The 20,646-nt window shown below is 35.8% G+C and overlaps 2 protein-coding genes across 2 annotated transcripts; one reads left to right on the plus strand and one right to left on the minus strand.

Moving 5' to 3' along the window:
- Window positions 1-4,480: 4,480 nt before the first annotated feature.
- LOC145602827 (anthranilate N-benzoyltransferase protein 2-like) lies at window positions 4,481-9,775 on the plus strand. The gene is made up of 2 exons (XM_081658986.1): window positions 4,481-5,165; window positions 8,975-9,775. The coding sequence occupies exons 1-2, from the start codon at window positions 4,487-4,489 to the stop codon at window positions 9,646-9,648; spliced, it is 1,353 nt and encodes a 450-aa protein (XP_081515112.1). The 5' UTR covers window positions 4,481-4,486; the 3' UTR covers window positions 9,649-9,775.
- A 7,761-nt stretch (window positions 9,776-17,536) lies between these two features.
- On the minus strand, window positions 17,537-19,347 carry LOC145601612 (putative glutathione S-transferase parA). Its single transcript, XM_081657659.1, has 2 exons — window positions 19,009-19,347; window positions 17,537-18,242 (listed from the first exon to the last, which is right to left on the minus strand). The coding sequence occupies exons 1-2, from the start codon at window positions 19,324-19,326 to the stop codon at window positions 17,898-17,900; spliced, it is 663 nt and encodes a 220-aa protein (XP_081513785.1). The 5' UTR covers window positions 19,327-19,347; the 3' UTR covers window positions 17,537-17,897.
- Between the last annotated feature and the right edge of the window lie 1,299 nt (window positions 19,348-20,646).

Genomic DNA, 20,646 nt, shown 5'->3' on the forward strand with positions numbered 1-20,646 from the left:
ACTCATGATTGATCACATCCATATATAGTGCTAAAAATAGCTACATTACATCAAAAATACAAACAACCAGTGAAGCATGGATGGTACAAATTTGTATAAAAATAGGATAAATAATGAACTTGAAAGTCGAATAATCACGAAAACAAGGTTCAAAAGTACCCTAAAATCATACCAAATGACAAGTTATCAATAACTTCCTTGTTATAACTCCGAAATGGTCTTATAATATATCGTTGGAAAGCTCTTTTTGAGCCGTATCCAGCTACACAATCATTGGACCCATATTATGGACTAAACTAAGATGGATTTGACGTTTTTATGAATAGGACATGAAATGGATAATTTTAAAAAACATTTTTAGAAAAAGGGAATTCACGAGACTTTTCCACATTTCACCTTTCTGGATAATCAACGACTTGAAAAAGTACTTATCACTTGGTTTGGTTTTTGGGGAGACACAATCAGGTGTTAAAAAAAAGCCTCACTTTTCCCTGTTTAAACCACTGCAAAAAAAAAAAAAATAGAGAAAAAAAAATTTTTCAGGATGATTTACAGATTTAATTTGCTGTACAATGAATGTATTAGAGCTATCAATTCGGGTATTCAAGTCGGGTTTGGGTCGGGTCAAATTAGGTCTCGGGTTAAATCAGAATCAGGTTATGTCGGGTCAATCTAGCTTCAGATTAGGTTCAGGTTGGGTCAATTGCAGTTCAAGTTATAACGGGTCGTTTACCTTTACGGATATTGGCCAGGTTCAATTCGAGTTAAAATCGTATCGGGTTCAATTTCAGGTTCGGGTTGTGTTGAGTCGGGTTTGGATGGGTTAACAAGATGGTAAATTGTTAGTGTTGAGTTGGGTTCTGGTTCAAGTTCAATTTAATAAACATCGATGTGACCAAGTTGAACTATATAATTACGCCTTCCATAATTTGATCAAGCATCATCAAGATTTTATTAATCCTATATACGAGTTATAGACAAAAAAAAGTTATATAAGCTAAACAAAGGATTTTGTTAAATTAGAATGAGGGTTTACATAATTATACCAGTATATAAGCAGAATAAAAGGTATGTAAAATTTTATTAAACCTTCCATGACTCAGGTTCATGTTTTATTAAACCATAGGGCAGGTTCGGGTTCAAGTCATACAGTATAGGATAAAATAGGTTTTCGGTTAAGCTCAGGTCAGGTTACATGTCACTAGTTTCACCCCATTGTTCGAGTACAGGCTGGGTTCAGATCTTTGTCTGTTAAAGTCGGGTTTTCGGGTCGGGTCAGTTTTTGACAACTCTAACTTTAATGCCGTTTGAAAATTGCCGAGACCCTAGGGAATACATCTCGGTGTCATATAATACCGTTTGAAACCATTTATGATCATGATATGTTGTCATAAACGTACGTGATAGGCTTGAGTTTATGAAATCACTGCAAATTATGAACGGGTAAAATGATCATTTAAGGGCATATAGGATGGTTCCACCGACCCAATTTGACTCCAGGAGGATATTAGGGACCATGGTAAACATCTCGACAATTTTTATTTCGGGCGAAAATAGATCAAAAAATTACAAAAGTGAAGGCTATAATCCAAGTTTTTTTGAGGAATTTTAAGGTTTCGGGGCCCGGTGGTGAAAAACCTTGAAACCGTAAGAGAAACATCTCGCAGTTATATAATGCCGTTTGAAACCATATATATATGATCGTTATATGTTGTTATAAACGTCTGTGGTAGGCTTGAGTTTATGAAATCACTTCAAATTATGAACGGGTTAAATGACCGTTTAAGGGCATATTGGATGGTTCCACCGACCCAATTTGACTCTCGAAGGATATTAGGGATCATGGTAAACATATCGGCAATTTTTATTTCTGGGCGAAAAAAGGTAAAAAAATTACAAAATTGAAAGCTTTAATCCACGCTTTTTGAGGAAATTTTGAGGTTTCAGGGCCCGGTGGCAAAAGCCATGAAACCCTAAGGGATACATCTCGGGGTCATATAATTCCGTATGAAACCATATATGATCATCATATGCTGTCATAAAAGTCCGTGGGAGGCTTGAGTTTACGAAATCACTACATGTTGTGAATGGGTAAAATGACCGTTTAAGGGCATATTGGATGGTTCCACCGACACAATTGTACTTAGGAGGGTATTAGGGACCATGGTAAACATCTTGGAAATTTTTAGTTCCGGGCGAAAGAAGGTCATCCACGCTTTTTGAGGAAATTTTGAGGTTTCAGGGCCCGGTGGCGAAAAGCCTTGAAACCCTAAGGTATACATCTTGGGGTCATATAATACCGTTTGATACCACAAATGGTCATTATATGTTGTCATAAACATCCGTGGTAGGCTTGATTTTAAGTTTTGAACGAGTAAAATGACCGTTTAAGGGCACATGGATGGTTCCACCGACCCAAATGGATTCTTGGAGGGTATTAGGAACCATGGTAAACATATCGACAATTTTTATTTTCGAGCGATAAAAGGTAAAAAAATTACAAAATTGAAGGCTGTAATCCACGCTAGTTAAGTTCAGATCATTGTCGGTTAAGGTCGGGTTCTCGGGTCGGGTCAATTTTTGACAGCTTTAGGGTCTGAATACTTTTTGCCAACGGGCCCCAAAACCTCAAAATTTCCTTAAAAACTATGGATTATATAGCCTTCAATTTTGTAATTTTTTGACCTTTTTTTGTCCGGAAATAAAATTGCCGAGATGTTTACCATGATCCCTAGAGTTTAATTGGGTGGGTGAAACCATCCAATTTGCCTTTAAATGGTCATTTTACCCGTTTTCGTACATGCCTCTTGTATTGGCTATAAGCACTCACGGGGCCTTTACATTGCCGGATAATGGTCATATATGGGTCCACACAATATTATATGATCTCGGGATTCATGTCGTAGTGTCCGTGAAATTCCAACACCAGCTCCCAACACCTCCTAAATCACTCCGATTTCATGTATTTTAGTAGAGTTGTCGATTCAGTAATTCAAGTCGGATTTGGGTTGGGTCAAATAATGTCTTGGGTTAAATTAGGATCTCGTTATGTCGGGTCAATCTAGCCTTATATTAGGTTCAAGTTCGGGTCGGGTCAATTTCAGTTGAGTTTATTCTGGGTCGTTCACCTTTTCGGATATATGTCGGGTTCAATTCGAGCCAAATTCTTATCGGATTCAATTTCTGTGTGTGAGTCAGGTTTGAGTGGGTTAATAGATGGTATATTCAGGTTCGAGTTAGTGTTGAGTTAGGTTTTGGTTCAAGTTCAATTCCAATAAATATCGATGTGGTCAAGTTGAACCTATAAAATTACGTCTTCCATAATTTGATCAGCTTTATCAAGATTTATTAAACCTATATACGAGTAATAGAGAACAAAAGGTATACAAGCTGAATCGATTGTGGGTTTACAGATTTGTACCAGTATATAAGTTGAACAAAAGGCATATAAATTTTATTAAACCTTCCATGACTCGGGTACAGGTTATAATTGGATCAGGTACTAGTTCGGGTACATATTGTTGTTGGGTCGGAATAAATTGGTTGACGATTACTCTCAGGTCGGGAGCAGGTTCGGGTTTGGGTCAAAAAGTATTGGATCAAACCGGTTGTCGGTTAACATATGGTCACGTTCAGGTCGGGTTACAGGTCACTACTTTCACCCCATTGTTCAGGTACAAGTTGAGTTCAGATCATTGCCGGTTCAGGTCGAGTTCTTGGGTTGGGTTAGTTTTTGACAGCTTTAATGACACTTTAGAATGAAGTGGAGTATTTTGTTTCTTAAAACAATGTGCATAATTTAATACAAGTGGTTAGAAATTAACATTGTATTCCAATTTAATAAGTGGTTAGGAAATAATATTTTATTTATGAGTATTGAATGATGGTTTAATTACCAATATTAAGCTTCACATATTCCATTGGAATAAGATATATGCCATTAATTAGAGGAATTTCCTAGTTTTTATGCATAGCCCTAAATGATAATCCTCTCTAAATCTAATAGCAAATGGCCACTTAAAACACTTTGATGATAATCTTTCATATACAAATACAATTGTTTTTTTTAATTTATTTTTTTTTAATTTTTTTTTTTTTAACAATTTTGTAAAACTTTTAAATACCCCCACTTATCTCTGATTATATTTAATTCGATTTAATTTCCTAAAACAATGTACAGGTCAAAAGTGTAATGTTTTTTAAAATAATATCGAGGGATTATCAAAATTTAGTTTTGTACTTTGACATATTAGAATTTGTTATATATATTGTACCATACACATGGAGTCATTTGTTCATTTAATCAACAAATGAAAAATAAAATCTAATGGACACTAGCTTATTGGCAGGTGTGGATTATGTTTTGATAATGGGCCCACCATATCTTCCTAATAGCTAAACAACTACGGAGTAGCAAATAAAACCTCGTATTATAGAACAAAATATTTGATTTGAGCCTAAGAATTACCTATTTTTTTGGAACAAAATGGGCAGTACCATCAAAGTGAAGAAATCAGCCATGGTGCGCCCTGCTAAGGAGACTCCGAAAGGAAGTCTTTGGCTATCAAAGTTAGATATGATCATACGCCCTCCTAATTCACATACTAATGTTATCCACTTCTATTCTCCCAATAATACATCTTCCAAAATCTTTGATGCCAACATTTTCGAGGAGGCTCTTAGCAAAGCCCTAGTGCCATTCTATCCAATGGCGGGTAGGTTAAAATTTAACGATGAAAATGGAAGGTATGAGATCGATTGCAATGCAAAGGGAGCCTTGTTTATCGAGGCAGAATCAACTAAAACTCTTGCCGATTTTGGGGACTACTTGAGGTTGGATTCTCAACTGAGGAAGGTAGTGTTCCCTAAATGTGACTACTCGGGAGGGCTCTCGTCATTCCCTCTATTACTAGTGCAACTTACTCGCTTCAAATGTGGTAGTGTATGCATTGGCTATGCACCACATCACCATGTAGCCGATGGATCTTCCAATTTTCACTTCTTCAACTCATGGGCAAGATTAGCGAGGGGGCTAGACCTCGATGTTTATCCTGTTCATGATAGGGCTACTTACCTTGCTCCTCGCAACCCACCTCAAGTTAAGTTTCGGCACTTGGAGTATGAGCCATCCTTGCCCCCTTTACCACCAAAGGACGGCTTATCAGGTGATTATATATTTCCTTTAGTTTTTGTTGTTTAAAATATTACAACGTTTACACTTTGGATAAATAGTAGGGGTGTCAATCGGTTTTGCGATTCGGTTTTTGGTTCGGTTTATCGGTTTTCGGTCTACAACGGATCGATTTTTAACGGGTTGGAATTATTATCGGGTTAGTTCAAATCGGTATTAAATAATTTCGGGTCGGTTCGGTTAGGTTTATTTTTATTACAGTTTCTTTTCGGGTCGGATTCTAATCGGGTCGGGTTATAATTGGTTCGGCCATAATCGGTTCGGGTTAAAGTCGGTCGGTTTAAAAACGGTGTTTGTCAGTTTAAAGCGGGTTTTTGGGTCAAAACATATCAAGTCGGGTTGTAATCGGTTCAGGTCATAATTGGCTCGAGTTGAACATATATAGTCGGTTTGACAACTGGTTTTGCCAGTTTTAAACGGATTACGTAAACGTATAGTATATCCTCAACATTCTATAATTAATTATTCCAATAGATCATACGGAGTATTAATTAGTTGTTTGCTTTAATTAAGTCCCTTTTCTGTATAAAGATTTTCATGATCAAATAATAATAACAAATCTAGAGTTAGCTTTTGATTCAGATTTTTTTAATACAATAGATTGTTCGTCTTTAAGTTACAGGTTGTAACCGATTTGAGTTTATCCGGTTTTTGTTGGGTTTAATCGGTTTCGGTTTACAATGGGTCGGGTTGCTATCGGGTTCGGAAGTACTCGGTTCGGGTTGTTCTCGGTTTCGGGTTGTATCAGTTCGGCTTGATAACGGGTACGGTTCATTAACGGTTCTCAAACATTCGGATCGGTTCAGTTTCAGGTTTTAAAAAATTGGGTTTTACAGTTTTAAAATAACAGGATTATAACGATTCGGTTCCTTTTCGGAACAGTTCGAAATGGTTCAGATTCACCAGTTCGGGTCGGTTTTTGACAACTCTAATAAATAGTATTTAACTTTTTCTAATTTTTACCATCATAAAGTTAAATTTCTTAGGATTTAAGTTGTGATTTGATAGGTAATTACTAATCAATCATCCTCTATAATACTATGTTTAAGTAACAAAGAAAGTTTACATTAATATATATATATATATAACAAAGAAAGTTAAATTTCTTGAGTGTTTATATAATTGTAAGATGAATATCTTACGGACTTGCGGAGTACTATTGTCATTCAACTTTTCATGCAACACCCACTACGTGTTATTGCATTAGCTATGTCATTGTGAGAAAGATTTAAACTTACTAAGGGTCTGTTCATATTTACTAAAATAAGCTGAACTAAACTTATTAGAGCTGAACTGAACTGATTAGAGCTTATTGGAACTAAATTGAACTGAACTGAGCTGAAATGAATATTATGTGAGAGAAGGAAATTGGAGCTGAACTGAACTGAACTTAAATTAAGTAAATGTAAAAAGGCCTTAAATGACTAAAATCCTTTAGATCAAGCATTCTCTGCACTCCTATGAGCCAAACTCTAAAAAAAAACTTTGTATATAGTTAGAAAAAAAAAGTAAATAAAAAAAAGTACATATAACAAAAAATAAAGACGAAGTTAATAATAATATATAGTACAAATTAGATACTCTGAATTATTCTTAGAATTTGCGGAAAATAATACAACCTTTGGCCCATTCTTTTTTAACCTTTTGATTAATTCTTGATAATATAACCTTTGAGGGGTGTCAATTTTAAATAAGACAAAAAACTTGTAACCTTTAAAACCGGTTACCCATGACACGTGTCATAAGGTAATTGGTCTAAATATTAAATTAAATTTTTTTATTTAAATAATTAATTTTAGATTTAAAAAAAAAGATTGGAAAAAAAAGCAACCACCTCTTTCACCATTCCACCACGATAGCCCGCCGTTCCTCGATGAACAAAAACCACCCTAATCCTAGCAACCACCACGCCACCTCCTCTCCCCTCCCCCTTCTCACGCTGACTTTGCCTCGCCACACCCCTCCCCCTTTCTCTCTCCTCCATTGCACTCTACTCTCACTCCTCCATTGAAGCACCTTCTGAGCTTTCTACCCTCCATTGAACAAGCAACATCACTCCTCCGCCGCCGACCGACCCAATTACCCCCTAACCCCGAACGACCCAATTATCCCCTTTCCCCTCCCTGCCAATTTCCCTTTTCCCAACCACCACCAAAACGCGAACGACACAATGATGGGATTTTTTTTCGATATAGGGGAAGTGGAGGGGGGGGGGGGTTTCGAGCAACGAAAGGGGAAGGAGGTGGTTATCGAGGTCTGGGAAAGGAAATGGGTCATTTTTGTGGTGTTTCGGGGGGTTTTGTGGTGGCGGCTGCGTGGATTAGGGTGGTTGTTGTGGTGGTTGAAAGGGGGTTAAGGGGGTGGTCTGCGTCGGGTTTAAGGGGGAAGTGGTCTGCGTGCTGACGGTGATGAGGATGTGGCTGGGTGGTGGTTGTTGGGTGGTTTGGGGTTAAGGGGGAAGGTCGGAGTTAAGGGGGAAGGGAGAGGAGGTGGTTGGGTGGTGGTGGTTTGGGTGGTTTGGGTTTGGGTTTTTATTTTTATTTTTTATTTAATTTATTAATTATATTGAAAAACCAATAAAACAATGACACGTGTCACAGTTACCTTCAAAAACAGGTTACCAATAGGTAATGTCTTGTTTAAAATTGACACCCCCCAAAAGTAATATTATATTGAATATACACATCAATAATAATAGAGATTATGGTGGTAAGTTACTGTATATGGCGCCAAGTCATAGCGAGGGAAGGAAGACACGTGGTAATAGTATTTTGTCCCTTTAAAATACTTATAGAAATCTTTAATTTTGACCAATATGAAAATTTTATCTAATTTTCTATTGTATAAAGCATTAACAAATGGAAATTAAAGTAATATACTCGTATGTAAGTAGGGTCTGTTCACATTTACTTAATTTCAGTTCAGCTCTTAATTTCCCTCTCTCATAAAATATTCATTTCAGCTTATTTCAGTTCAGTTCCAATCAGTTCAGTTCAGTTCTATTCAACTCCAATTAGTTCAGTTCAGTTCAGCTCAATTCAGTAAATGTGAACAGGCCCGTAGTGTAAAAGTCAAAATAAAATCAAAATAAATTGAAATTAGAGAGAGTAAAAATAAAGTGCAAATATAATACTCAGTAACACAATAATGAACCTTTCTCTTTCCAAAAACCTCTTTTACGTGCGTGTTTTGTATATACTCCTCCGTCCCTTTTTAATAGTCCCTTATGGGCATTTTTCACAGGAATTAATAAACACAAATAAAATTAGTAAAAGTACATTGAAAAGGTAAATTGATATTGAGTATGCATAAAAGTAGAGAGAGAAAGTAATAAAAAAACATGGGAAAACAAAATTACATGGGAAAATTAAATTTGCACAAATATTGTTGCAAATTGGAGGAAATTTTGGGAAAAAATTAATATTAATGGTTGTTGGAACAAACAAAAAGGGTGAACATTTTGGGACTAAATTTGCCCATAAGAGACTATCAAAAGGGGACGGAATGAGTATAATTTGTTGTATTATTAATTAGTTTATAACATTTGTGTGTTTTTTTTTTTTTTTTTTTTTTTTTTTTTTTTTTTTTTTCCTTCTTTGTAGACTTATAGCATTTGTTCATATAATCTCTCTTCTATACTATTTATGACCAATCTTGGTATCACTATTTCCAACAAGTGTCAAATTTATGTGTGGTGGCCTATATATTAATGAGTATAATAATAATAATAACAATTCTATGAACTTTTGCATAAAATTAACACGACACTTACCATTTAATTAGGTGATATGGTTATGACAACAGAGTGTATTTTCAAGCTCACTAAAGACCAAGTCAACACCTTAAAACTACAAGCAACATCTGAAGCAATAACAAAGTATAATCTAAGTACATTTGAGGTTCAAGCTGGACACCTATGGCGCACTGTATGCATGGCACGTGGATTAACACACGATCAACACGTCAAACTTTACATATTAGTAAACGGACGGTCAAGATTACAAAAGTATATGAAACTACCGCAAGGGTATTGTGGTAATCTCCTCTTTCATGCAACTTGTGTTGAAAAGGCAGGAGATATCACTTGCAAACCACTGTGGTATGCTGTAAGTAAGGTTCATGAAGCAATCAAAAAATTGGATGATATTGAGTATTTGAAATCAGCAATTGATTTTGTGGAATCACATTCAAAATTAGAACTTTTGGTTCATGGGCCAGAAACAACTACCAGCCCAAACCTCTCAATAAATTCTTGGGCTAAGTTGCCTTGTTATGAAGCTGATTTTGGGTGGGGTAAACCTATATATACTGGCATTAATGGAATCAAATATGAGGGGCAAACTTTTATAACACCAAGTGATAATGGTGATGGTAGTTTTTCTGTGGCTGTCAAGCTTTTCACCACTCATATGGAGGCTTTTAAGGAATACTTTTACAAGTTTAGCAGCAAGCTTTGAATACTTTTTTTTTTTTTTTTTTTTTTTGGTGTGTGTGTGTGTGTGTTATTTATTTATTTTGAACACATTTATTTGTGAAGCTTGTAGTACCATTTTTAATGATTTTTGTAAGGTTCGGGAATGATTGACTTTTATCATGATACTATGAATAAGATAAAAACAATCATTCCCAAACCTTACAAAAAATCCAATCATTTCCCTACCTTACAAAATTAATCTATTTCTTAAGATGTTAAGAAATAGAGGAAATATATTAAGATCCAATAAAGATGTTCTACAACTACTGTTCATTGATCTATACTAGGTTGGTGAATTTTACCATGTAATTTCTATTATTACTTGTTTATCAATTGTGTGGATTCTACTATATGGTGTGATTTGGATACAATTCTAGTTTTATTGGAGCTTCGTACTTTCCTATATCCCAAGTATATGTTACTCCGTAACACTTGACAAAGACAATAAATTTTGATAGTTTTTTGTCAAAGCATTTATCATTTAAATATTTATTTAGTTATTAGTCTAATAAAAAGGAAAATGATACTCATTAATTATTGAATTTAAAAAAAAAAAAAAATCATACCGGGGAAATTGATAGATTATGTTTATAATCTATTGTAATGATCTTGTGAATATTTTAGTGCATATCTTTCCTTAGTTAGCTTTAGCCTAACCTAGTATCCTTAATGTATACATACTCACTTTACAGTAATGAGAAAGCACGGCAAATATTCTCATATTCTCTCATGGTATCACGAGTCTAGGTTTTTCAATCCGAAACCCTAACTCTCTTCCGCTCATCTCTTCTTCTTCTTTTCTTTTCTTCTTCGATGGCCGATTCTAGCAAGATACATCCGGCCACTCTTGTTAAAAACATCAAGGCATGTATTCCAGTCACTCTGGATTACAAGGGGACACAATACAACCTCTGGAAAACTCTCTTTCAACTTCACTGCCACGCCAATATGGTAATTGACTTTATCATTCCTCCTCCGGTTGATCCCTCTGCCGAGAAAACCGACCCTACTACTGCTGATTTGGCTTTCTTACAACGCCTTGATGACCTTGTCCTTCAATGGATATATGGGACAATATCTATTGACTTACTCAACACCATTGCCGACCCCGATGATAAGGCTGTCGACGCATGGAAACGTTTGGAAAACTTCTTTCTTAACAACAAGTCTGCTCGTGCTCTAACCCTTGATGCGCAATTCACGAACACCAAACTTGACCAATTTGATGGTGTTAAATCATATTGCTCACATATGAAAACCCTTGCGGATAGTCTGAAGAACGTCGGAGATACGGTATCCGATCATCGAATGGCTCTACAATTATTGAAGGGTATCACGAATGAATACAAGCCCTTCCATACCTCAGTTCGACATCTCGACCCACATCCTTCCTTTGAGGCCTTGCGCTCCATACTTGAATTGGAGGAGCAGGGCAACACTTCTGACATTCAAGATTTCGGTAAGGAGGCTCTCCTTTCTCTAGCCTCGCCACCAGCATCTTTTCCGCAACAGGGGAGAGGTAATTCTGCGGCTGAATCTGCTCGTGGAGGTGCGCAACCCGCTCGCGGTGGTCTGAAAAATAAGGGGAAGGGTGGTAAGATGAGCAGCGCCAGCACTGGTAGCCGGAGTAACCAACAGCCAGCATCGGCTCAGCTGTCAGCCCAGCAACAGCACTCGGGTCAGCAGGGGTGGATGTATCCCCCCTGGGCATATTGGATTCAATCCAATTGGGCTACCCCTCCTTGTCCATACCCTTCACAAGGCCAAGGCCCAATGCATTGGGGTGGACGACCTCAACAACAACAGCACGGTCTTCTAGGTGCTCGCCCACAGCAAGCCTATTTCATGTCTTGCCCTCCTCCTTTCTCAGATTACGTGCCAACCAACATCGAGCAAGCAATGCATACAATGTCACTTGCTAACCGAATTATTATATGGATACCAGAGCTACATCACACATGACGAACTCTCAAGGTAACTTGTCGTCATATTTTCATTTGAGCAAAAATAATAAGAATATTTGTTGGTGATGGTAGCAAAATTCCAATTCATGGTTATGGTCACAAATCCTTAAATCAAAACACACTTCAACTCAAAAATGTCCTACACGTGCCTAAACTTGTCAAAAATCTGAATTCTGTTAGAAATTTCACTATTGATAACAATGTGTCAATTGAATTTGATCCTTTTGGGTTTTCTGTAAAGGACTTGCAGACGGGGAGCAAAATACTGAGATGTAATAGCCATGGCGATCTTTATCCCTTTTCCACATATCGTCAACTCATTTCAAGTTCCATTCCGTCAGCTTTTGCAGTTGTTTCTCCTAGTGTGTGGCATTCCCGTTTAGGTCATCAGAGAAATATGATTCTTAGTTCTTTACGTAGTAGTAATCTCATAAGTTGTAATAAGGCTTCTAAAAATGTTTGTCATTCTTGCCCTTTGGGTAAATTAATAAAATCGCCTTTTTATGATTCAATGTCTCATACTACTATGCCTTTTGATATTGTTCACAGTGATTTATGGACCTCTCCAATTGTTAGCTCTCTTGGTCACAAATATTATGTTCTCTTTCTTGACAATTACACGAATTTTCTATGCACTTTTCCTATCTCTTCCAAGTCTCTAGTTTATGACTTATTTATTCGTGTATGAACATACATTAAGACTCAATTTGAGAGGGAAATTAAAGCTTTCCAATGTGATAATGGAACGAAATTTACCAAAGCTCATTTTCAAAAATTTTGTGAACAATATGGCATGGCTTCTCGCTTCTCTTATCTAAATACTTCTCCTCAAAATGGCAAGGTCGAAAGAAAGATAAAAACGATCTATAAAATGTTCGCACTCTTCTTTGTCATGCATCAATGCCACCCTCTTTTTGGAATCATGCTATTGAAATGGTGACATATCTTCATAACATCTTACCGACAAAAATTCTAAACTATAAATCTCGTACTCAAATCCTATATCAAAAACATCCCGACTATACTCATCTTAGGGTGTTTAACTGTCTATGTTATCCTCTTCTTCCGTCCTCAAAAATTCACAAACTTCAAGCTAGAAGTAGTCCTTGTGTATTTCTAGGATATCCATCTAATCACCGAGGGTATAAATGCTTTGATATCTCAAGTTGGAAAATCATTATAGTTAGATACGTTTGGTTTGATGAGTCGGTATTTCCTTTTGCCAAAATACATACTCCTCAATCACACACATATGAGTTCTTAAGTCATGAGTCGAGTCCTCTTGACAATATTTTGTTGCGCCAAGCTATCACTCAACCTCCTATAATTGAGCAGCCCCATCACACTGAAGTGGCTACTACACAGGCCACTCCACAGGCAGGCCACGAGGAGGGGACACAGGCCGCAACCCTCCCGTGGAGTCCCCTGTCTTAAACTGCTGCTGCCTCACAGTAAAGTCCGCGAGTAAGCTATGGTTTGGAAGCACATGCCACGACCCCCCCCCCCCCCGCGGAGTCCACAGCCTAGCTCCACACAACACCCTACTCACTCCTGCTGCCCCCCTCTTGTGCCACTCTCGACCCCTACTACTCAGCAGCGTGGCCCTAGGCCACCTCCTGCTAGCCCCGCCGGGTTAAACACGGGCAGTGGTGTGGGCGAGGGTGTGTACATTGAGCCAGGGCAGCCTTTTTCTCCTACTCTCCCTCCACCAAATCTCTCCCTACCTCCATCTTATTCCATGACCACCCGTAGGAAACACGGGATAGTCAAGCCAAATCCAAAAAACTCCGATCAAGCACATCACACTTCTATCTCCATATCTCCTATTCCCAAAAACCTGGTCCATGCTCTTCGTGACCATAATTGGAAATTTGCTATGTAGTAAGAATATAATGCTCTTATTGAAAATGGTACTTGGAAATTAGTTCCCCGACCGAATAATGTGAATATTATTCGCTCTTTGTGGATTTTTCGGCATAAAACAAAATCTGATGGCTCTTTTGAAAGACATAAAGCTCGTTTGGTTGTTATGGTAAAACTCAAAGGGAGGGCATTGATTGTGATGAAACTTTTAGCTCGGTTGTCAAACCGGCTACTATTCGGGTGGTTCTTAGTATTGCTTTATCTCAGTCTTGGCCTATACATCAACTGGATGTGAAGAATGCTTTCTTACATTGTAACTTGAATGAGACTGTTTACATGTATCAACCTCTGGGGTTCAAAGATCCGGATCATCCTGATCATGTGTGTCTTCTCGAAAAGTCACTATATGGTCTGAAACAGGCCCCGGGCTTGGTATCAGCGTTTTGCAAATTTTATGGCTACTATTGGGTTTGTTCACAGCAAATCGGATAATTCATTGTTCATTCTTCGCCATGGTAACTCTACAGCTTACATTCTTCTATATGTTGATGATATTGTTCTTACAGCTTCTTCATAGTCTCTCTGCCGTCATGTTATATCTCAGCTTAGCTCTTAATTTGCTGTGAAAGACTTGAATAATTTAAGCTATTTTCTGGGTATTGTTGTATCCCGGAGTAAGGATAGTTTATTTCTGTCTCAAAAGAAATATACTAAGGAAATTATTGCAAAAGCAGGCATGACAAATTGCAAACCGACTACTACTCCAGTAGATTCCAAAGGGAAATTAAGTGCCACCTCGGGTGCTCTGTATGACGTTCCCACTGCTTATCTTTGGTGCATTGCAATATTTGACTTTCACTCGACCAGACATATCCTATGCGGTGCAACTGGTTTGTCTATTTATGCACGCACCTCGTGTAGAGCACATGAATGCGTTGAAACACATCATTCATTATCTTCAAGGTATGTCAGATTATGGTTTGCACCTTCACAAGTCATCCGTTTCTTCTTTACTCTCATACACGTATGCAGATTGGGGCGGGTGTCTAGACACTCGGCGCTCTACTTCAGGGTATTGCGTCTACCTTGGCGATAATTTGATTTCTTGGTCCGCCAAACGACAACCCACTTTGTCTAAGTCTAGTGCTGAGACAGAATACAGAGGGGTTGCAAATGTTGTTTCCAAATCTTGTTGGATTCGTAATTTGTTGCTTGAGCTTTATTGTCCTATTTCTAAAGCAACATTGGTTTATTACGACAATGTTAGTGCTATTTACCTCTCCGTTAATCCAGTTCAATATCAGCGTACTAAACATATTGAGATGGACATACACTTTGTTAGTGAAAAGGTTCAGAAGGGCGAAGTTCGTGTCCTACATGTCCCATCCCGGTATCAGATTGTAGACATCTTCACAAAGGGTCTCCCTAAGGTTTTATTTGATGATTTTCGGGACAGTCTCAGCGTTCGTAAACCTCCCGTTTTGACTGCGGGGGTGTGATAGATTATGTTAATAATCTATTGTAATTATCTTGTGAATATTTTAGTGCATATCTTTCCTTAGTTAGCTTTAGCCTAACCTAGTATCCTTAATGTATATATACTCACTTTACAGTAATGAGAAAACACGGCAAATATTCTCATATTCTCTCAGAAATGCCATGTTTAATTTTGAAATAATATACACAAAATAAGAAGCAAACTAATATGACGGTATTATAGTTGTATTTTATCCATATTATAACCGTGTATAACACTATACCTATTACCTAACCTAGTAGATATAATAAAAACATGATTACTTGACTCTCTCCCTAACAATGCAATTACTGTATCAAATAAAGAATACATATCATTCAACTTTTTAAAATATACAAAATACAAAGTATATATGAAACTATTGTTATTAGCCTCATATTTCCTGAGAAAACTCTGATTATCTAGTACATAAGCCACCAAGATCAAGACTTGTAAAACATAAATAACATAATCTACATACTTAGGGCCTGCTCTGATTGACTGAATTGAGCTGAATTGAAGTGAACTGAACTTATTGGAGCTAAACTGAACTGAACTGAATATTATATAAGAGAAGGAAATTAAGATAAGAACTCAACTGAACTAAATTGTTCTTTGATAACTACCAACATAAATACTACCTCCATTTCTTTTTATTTGCAACAAATAAATTTTTATGTCTCAAATTAAATACCCCTTTATTGCAAATATTTAAATAAATAAATAAATAAATAGGGGGTAGTAACATTGTAACAGGATTTAAAAAGTAAACACTATTAAAGAGGCCAACTTGTTTCATGGCTAAACTTACATTGTAAAAAGTAAACTTGTTAATCCTGACACGACCCGAATGACCCGACTCATGACCCGAAAATTGACTTGAACTCATTGACCCCAACTAAAATGAACCTAACTAAGCTAACCCAATCTCACCCGACGTGGAGCTGACCCGGATGTGACTTGATGCCCGAAGGGACTCGACTCGAAATTGATCCAAAATCCGAAGTGACTCGACCCGATTTTAACCCGAAATGATTGACCCGAAACCCAAAGTGACTCGACCCGAACTGACCAAAAACCTAAAGTGACAAGACATGAATTGACCCGAATTAGTTGACCCAAACAAATCCGAAATCCGAAATGCCGAATTATAATTACATTATACCCAAAATTACCCAAACCAAAATAATTGGTACCCAAAGTGATCTACAACGTAACTAATTTGGGAATAATTAGTTATATATATTTTTTTCTCTCTAAAATGGTGTAATGAATTACATTATAACTAGCCTTCTGGCCCCGTGCAATGCACGGGTTATTCATATAAAATCGTATTGAGAGATAATAGAGGAAATATCAGTAAGTCATTATAGGGTATAATATGTAACCGGAATTATGATTACAGAAATTAAAATGTTGGAACTTTAATCGAAAAAAAGGCTAAAATAGAAGGTGGAAGGGTTAAAATTAAAGAGAGAATAGGAAAAGGTTGAATTAAAAGGGAGAGATGAAAATGAAAAGATGAAGTAGTGTATGAAAGATGAAGTATAAGTTTAATGAAAGAACTAGTGTGCGGCTCGGGCGATGCCCCGAGTTGCTAGTTTGTAATTAACATTAGATTAATTTTTGCTTAATATATTGAAAATCATCTTCAAAATTTAATATTTTGAAAAAAGATTTGTCTTAGAAGAACCATATTTAATATTTGTAACAAAATTTAATACAAGTTGTTAAATTATCCTATGATATGTAATGAATAGTAAAATTAAGGACTAATTATTTTATCCAAGTTAATTATAATCTTGTTGGATAAATTTAAACAATATATGTATAGCTAAGGCGGTAAGACTTGCATAGTAATACTTGTTGGTCTCAAGTTCAAGTCTTGCTATAGACATTTTTTAGATGTCAAATCTAATTCTTGTTGTGGAGGTGACGTGGCATATATTGATGACTTGGCACATTTATAAAGCTCAAAAGGGTGACACGTGACATATATTCTGTTTTAGGAACGCTTTTTAATATATAATAATAATAAGTATAGATTAAAAAAATGGTGTAATAAAAATTAATAGTGTAAGATGACATGTGACACTATAGTTAGAGAAGTGTAATAGGATGGATGGGGATATGTGTTGTCTTTCTTAGTTTCTTGGTTATAGTAATCGGTAGAAAATAGTAGTGAACCTTGCTAAATGGTCCAATCTAAGGTTTTATTTTAAATAGTTGCATAACCTATTAAAGTCTTCCTTTAATTCCAATATTCCATAATATCGTGTTGTCCGGCAATTAAAAAAAAAACCCCTCTGTGGTCAAAAGTCATAAGACTACATTAGAATTTTTCAATGTCTTCAAGTATATTCCACAGGAAGTCTTTGGACAGCAAACAAGTTCCAATATTCAATACCAGATGTAAACAAGATCCAATATTCAATACCATTATACCAAATGCAATACAAGTTCTAATAGGCAAAGATAACAAACAAATTAATATTCTTTTGAAAATCATACAACAATACTCCACCCTCTAAGTTCTCAACATCAAACATGTGATGATGTTGCAGCCAAATCCACATAAGATCTAAATTCTTGACTCGAACTGATCTGACCTAAACTTAATCTGACAATTAGACCTGAATGTTGACCCGACTCATACTGACCCGATGACCCAAACTTGACCTAACTTGAAATTGACTCGACCACTTAACCTAAAAACTGACCCGATGACCCAAACTTGACCTAACTTGAAATTAACTTGACCACTTAACCTGAAAACTGACCAGACCCAAATATTTATTGACGAAATTGACCCGACGCGAATGACCCAATCCATAATACCTTACCCGAATGACCCGAATATTTGTAAGCAAGGTTTACAAAGGTCAGGGTTCACTTAAGCCCAATCGCCTTTTTGGCTTCCAGAGCGAAGCTATAAACTTTGTTAGGATCGGGCAGTGAAATAGACACACTGTGTCTCTCTTTACATCTTCGAGTCCATGCCATAATTTTGGGACAATTAACCTCAATGCTAAAATTCCCACATGTTTCTAAGACGTTATACCAGCTTGTGATTGGAACTAGTGCAACATCAACGTAACCAAATGTATCACCCCCAAAAAACTTCTCATTTCCAATCACTCCTTCTAATATCTTCAGATTCTCAACGAAATCCTTTGCTTTATTCTCCTTTTCTTGTCCTTCTGCCATTCGTAATTCTTTGGCACCAACAAATATCTACAATCAACCAATCTTGCTATTAATTTACAAATTTATGTAATTCCTCAGCTCCTCCATTTCAAATTTTACTTAGTCTTGGATTTGTGATTTATAGATAAAGAAAAAATTATATACTACGTATGTACTTTATTATTTTATTTTTTTTACATTAAATTTTTTTAAAAACCTACCCTTATGATCAATTTTCACTAAAATCAAAAAGGAGAAAGAGGAAATTATAAGAAATACATTAAAAAGTTGATTTTATGTGAAATTTGTAAAAAAAGCATATAGCGAAAGTAGTAGAAATATATGGAAAAACTAAATTCACATGAAAAATCTAACTTTGCACAAATACTTTGGCAAAATAGAGCGTAATTTAGGAATGTCACCTAATAAAGACAATAAAAATTAAGGATAAAAAGGGTAATTTAATGCTACCCATAAATGACAAAATAAATTAAAATGGGTACCTGAATTAGGTGCACGAAGAAGGCGAGAATGGTATAAAGGTAAAAGGGACGGAGAGAATAGTCATGTGAGATCGATTTTAATTCATTTTAATACATGGATATTTTCAAAATATTAATTTTTTAAAATTTTATTTATAAAAAATACTCCGTAAGATTTTATAATGAATTCTTACATTAATATACGCAATAAAATAATGTATGTAATCTAATTTGAAATAAAAGAAGTGTATTACGGATTAATATATAATACTCGGTACCTTAATTAAGTGACAAAATAAGAGAAGAAAATGAAAATGAGAAAGTAGTGTTACCTTCTTGTCAATGAAATCAGCCCAAAATCTAGCTTGTGATCGTTGGTAAGGATCAATTGGAAGCAAAGGAGACGATTGAGCCCAAACCTCATCAATGTACTCAACAATCAAGAGTGATTCACAAATGGTTTTACCATTATGGATCAAAACCGGAACTTTCTTATGAATTGGATTCATCTCAAGAAGCAAAGAACTTTTATCAACCAAATTTTGTGGTTGACAAACATACTTAACTCCCTTCTCTGCTAATGCAACTCTCACTCTCATTGCATATGGGCTGGCCCAGACATCAAGAACCACTATTTCTTCACTCGCCATTTTTTTTTCTTTTTTTTCTTTTTTTTTTTTTATTCTTAGAATTTGTGTAGAAAACCAATCTATATTTATAGTGGTTTGTGAAATAAGAGTGAAGTCATTGCTTGCGTAGTTGGGTCAATTTGTGGCTTGGCAGTTTTATTGACTATCCGTTTCTTTTCAACTAAGTCAATTGATAGACCAAAGACCGGGAGAAAAAAGAGTAACTTTCGTGCTAGAAAAACTTCGGTTTCGCTTTTTTTTTTTTTTTTTTTTATATATATATATATATATATATATATATATATTTATTTTTTTTAAAACGCTTGAAATTTTGATATTATTTACTACTTTCTCCGTTTCTTTTTACTTGTAACACAGCATTTTGGCACGTGTTTTGATGTTGGCTTTGTAATGTAAACAGATAAGTTATTTATTATAAGTTTTACAAATGATACCTAACCCTATTCTAATTTTCGTGTAAAAATTATATTGATAAAATCGCTGGTTTACACTCACTAATCATCTCCTAAAACTGTGTGCCTAAAAGGTGTGTTGCAAGTAAAAAAAACGGATGAAGTATTTAAAATTATTTTTTTCAGAGAGTTAGAGATATAAATAGTCAAAAATGTACATTGAATAATTGACAAACGTACATATTTAAAGTTAAAGTTTAAAAAATAAAAAGATAAAAGTAAGAGGCACAAATAAAACAGACATTCCCTCCCAATTTCAGGAGATTTTGAGCTCGATTCTCATCCCCGCCTTTGTTAAAAAAATAATAATAATAAAAAAATAAAAAATAAAAAATAATAAAAACAGACATTTCTTTCATAAAGATAATATAAAAATAAAAACAAGCACAAATAAAATGTTTGGTTGGCTCAATATTTTGTGGGCATTCAAAATTCACATGAATTTCGTTTTCAACTTCTTGTTTGGTTGATACAAAAAAGTGAAAAAGGGTCAATGAAAATTCATGGGAATTTTGACTTTTCACAAAACATGGCAATTTAATTATTACCTTACCCCCCCCCCCCCCCCCCCTTGGTAAGTCAAAATTCCATGAGAATTTACGTCCTCCTTTCTTAAACAAACAAATTTGTTGAGCTCCCACAATATTGATGATGGAATTTATAACCCATTAATTAAAATTTAATGGGAATTTGCATTTTCCTAGTGAACCAAACAAGACCATAGTAATCATGCAGCCCATCCACAATTTAGTACTGCAAAACAACTCTGGTGACATTTAATATCTATGTAATTGAACTTATAATTTGGATGATATAGGAGGGAGGTGAATTGCAGTAAGTTCCTAGTGCCTAATTTTCGCGAAATAAA

This window comes from Chenopodium album, chromosome 21 (assembly GCF_948465745.1).
Source record: "Chenopodium album chromosome 21, dcCheAlbu1.1, whole genome shotgun sequence".
NCBI lineage: Eukaryota > Viridiplantae > Streptophyta > Magnoliopsida > Caryophyllales > Amaranthaceae > Chenopodium > Chenopodium album.

What these genes read in the sequence shown, in the direction of transcription:
- LOC145602827 (XM_081658986.1), top strand. Translation starts at nt 4,487, where the DNA reads ATGGGCAGTACCATCAAAGTGAAGAAATCAGCCATGGTGCGCCCTGCT. An exon ending in ACCAAAGGACGGCTTATCAG is followed by an intron (nt 5,166 to 8,974) that starts GTGATTATATAT and finishes CCATTTAATTAG; the next exon opens with GTGATATGGTTATGACAACA.
- LOC145601612 (XM_081657659.1), bottom strand. Translation starts at nt 19,326, where the DNA reads ATGGCGAGTGAAGAAATAGTGGTTCTTGATGTCTGGGCCAGCCCATAT. An exon ending in CTGATTTCATTGACAAGAAG is followed by an intron (nt 18,243 to 19,008) that starts GTAACACTACTT and finishes GGTTGATTGTAG; the next exon opens with ATATTTGTTGGTGCCAAAGA.